This window comes from Mus caroli, chromosome 16 (genome assembly GCF_900094665.2).
Source record: "Mus caroli chromosome 16, CAROLI_EIJ_v1.1, whole genome shotgun sequence".
Taxonomy (NCBI): Eukaryota; Metazoa; Chordata; class Mammalia; order Rodentia; family Muridae; genus Mus; species Mus caroli.
Window position 1 is genome coordinate 83218584 of NC_034585.1, and position 2621 is coordinate 83221204.

The 2621-nt window shown below is 40.0% G+C and overlaps 1 protein-coding gene across 1 annotated transcript; it reads left to right on the forward strand.

Moving 5' to 3' along the window:
* Window positions 1–1388: 1388 nt before the first annotated feature.
* LOC110312087 (keratin-associated protein 13-1-like) lies at window positions 1389–1892 on the forward strand. The gene has a single exon (XM_021185636.1). The coding sequence runs from the start codon at window positions 1389–1391 to the stop codon at window positions 1890–1892; it is 504 nt and encodes a 167-aa protein (XP_021041295.1).
* Window positions 1893–2621: the final 729 nt, after the last annotated feature.

Sequence of the window (2621 nt, forward strand, 5' to 3'; positions counted from 1 at the left end):
CCACAGCTTGCAGCCTGGGTAGGAATGTGGAGAGGGACACCTGACTGGGAGGAACATGGTCCTTGACTTGGAGCACCAACCGAGAAGAAGTGGGAAGAAGCATAAAGCTGAGACATTCTTAACAATAAATAGTGATATTGAAAGGAGCTAGTTCTCTCATCTCAAATACTTTCAGCATTTTCCTTTGCCAGATTTATAAAGGAAAAATATTATTTTCACCCTCTGCAGAAAAGCATGTCAACCCCCCATTCTTGTCTATAGAGGTGATGATCCATTCAGGTCAGGGAATATCCAAATGCTCAAAGAGGAAGGGGGCATCACATCCTGATTTTGTACTATGTGTTGGTTTTTTGAACTTTCCAAGTTTAAGGATTTTGCTATGAGTTTCATTCTAAATTATTAACATTCGTACTCAGATACATTCTCATTTATGATATGTTGTTCTGATAATGGTGACTCACAAAAATATCCTCTTCAATATTCACAAACTCTGGAACTCCCTCTGATAAGAAAGCTGCAACCAAGCATGGACAGGTAGATTGGATAGGATAAGCTCTGAAACCATCCATCACATTGAAATAATGGTTAGTGATATGAGTTGGGAAGGAAACTCTAGATGAATTTGAACTAAGAGGAGACTATGAACCAGTACATTAAATGAAAAATATATCCACAATACCATCCCTTCTGGTGCCATTGATTTTTGTACACTAAATGTCCCTTAATGGCCCCATATTGTTTTGATTTCATTATTCTAAATAATCATTTTTATACATATTTGTTCAAGACTAGAATGATTTTTGTACAATGTCCCAATTTTTTTTGGCTTGCATTTATGTAGCTCTTATAGACTGGACATAATAACCATTGATAATAATGTATTAAAAATTGGAACATTATACTGCAGAGTGTGAATCAATGCTTTGATACTGGAGCCATCTGATATGGCTTCTTGTCAATGCAAGATTTTGCCTTTTATTCAATGACCAATTGAGGATAAAGACTTTGTCATCTCTGAGAGTAATTCCCCTACCCAAACAAGAACACATACACGTCATAGACAGTGAACAGTGGGGGATTTCCTGACCATAATGGCAGAGGCACTAATTAAATAGTCATAGCATTTGTAGCATAAATACATTTCATTGACTCAGACATATAAAAAAATGAGTTCTCCCTTAAATGAAAGATTAAAGGAGTTAGTTAACTGCAATTATATAGAAAATTACTGAGGTCCAGACATGCAGATGAGGGAGCCACATATGGAAACAATGATTGTATAAGAAGCCACACCCATTGCTGAGAGTATATAAAGTTCCTAGGAAAGGAGTGATTTTCAAACTCAGAATCCTCTCTTGTACTCTGCTCAACTTACACCTGCCATCAACATGTCCTACGGCTGCTATTCTGGAAACTTCTCTTCCCGCTCCAGTGGAGATCACCTGAGCTACCCTCACTCCTCTTGTGGCTCTTCCTACCCCAGTCACCTACTCCAGAGCACTCGCTTCTACTCCCCCGGAACCTGCCATCTGGGCTCCTCTCTCCAGAGTGGCTGTCAGCAGAACTGCTTCCAGCCCATCAGATGCCAGACTTCCCATGTGGTACACAGCTCCTGCCAGCGGCCCTGCTACAGCCCCAGAGTCTCCAGTGTCTGCAGTCCCTGCAGAACCACATATGCTGGCTCTCAGAGCTTTGGATCCAGCAGCTGCCACTCTCAGGGTTATGGGTCTAGAAGCTCTTACTCTCTGAACTGTGGGTCCAGTGGCTTTAGACCCCAAGGGGTCTCTTCTCTGGGCTATGGATCCGGATTCTGCCACCCATCCTATGTGCCCTATAGAACCTGTCAGTCTCCTTGCTACAGACCAAGCTGTGGCACTGGATCTGGATTCTAGTGATCTTCTTTGTAACTTCCAGTCTTGTTGACCACTCTCATCCTCCCCTGGATTCCTGGCCTTTGTTGTCTTCCTTGGGCTGGGCAGAGTTGTTCTCTCATTCCCTGATTGCCAATTCTTCACTTTCTCTCTGACCTCAGATATTGGCTGGTGGGTGTCCTTTGAGAACTTTGTAATTAATCTCCTAACTCAAAAATAAAGCCTGCATTGCAAATGAAATTTATAGTGCTGAATTTCTTCCCAAATTATGAATACTAAAATTTCAAGCTAATGAATATACTGACTTGATATTTATCTATGCTTGCTTTTGTGAGTTATTTATTGTATGCTTGCTTTTGTGGTTGTGAAACATGAAATTGATTAGCATTAAATGAGCAACATGCATAGAGATTCAGGTTTTGAAGTTCTATTAAGTTGTGTACTGGATAAATACCTTATATGCCTCAGTTAGTTTTCTTACTTAAGAACATCACCTTTAATCCTAGCACTCGGGAGGCAGAGGCAGGTGGATTTCTGAGTTCGAGGCCAGCCTGGTCTACAAAGTGAGTTCCAGGACAGCCAGGAATACACAGAGAAACCCTGNCAAAAAAAAAAAAAAAAAAAAAAAAAAAAAAAAAAAAAAATCAAGTATAGATTTTATTAATGAAATCCCAGATGGAAAAAAATGAATTGATTTCTATTAGTAGTGGATTCTCAGTTCTATGTCAACTGGTCTACCTATGTTATATA

Bases quoted from the DNA above. Each gene is read 5' to 3' on its own strand.
- LOC110312087 (XM_021185636.1), top strand. From the start codon at position 1,389: ATGTCCTACGGCTGCTATTCTGGAAACTTCTCTTCCCGCTCCAGTGGA.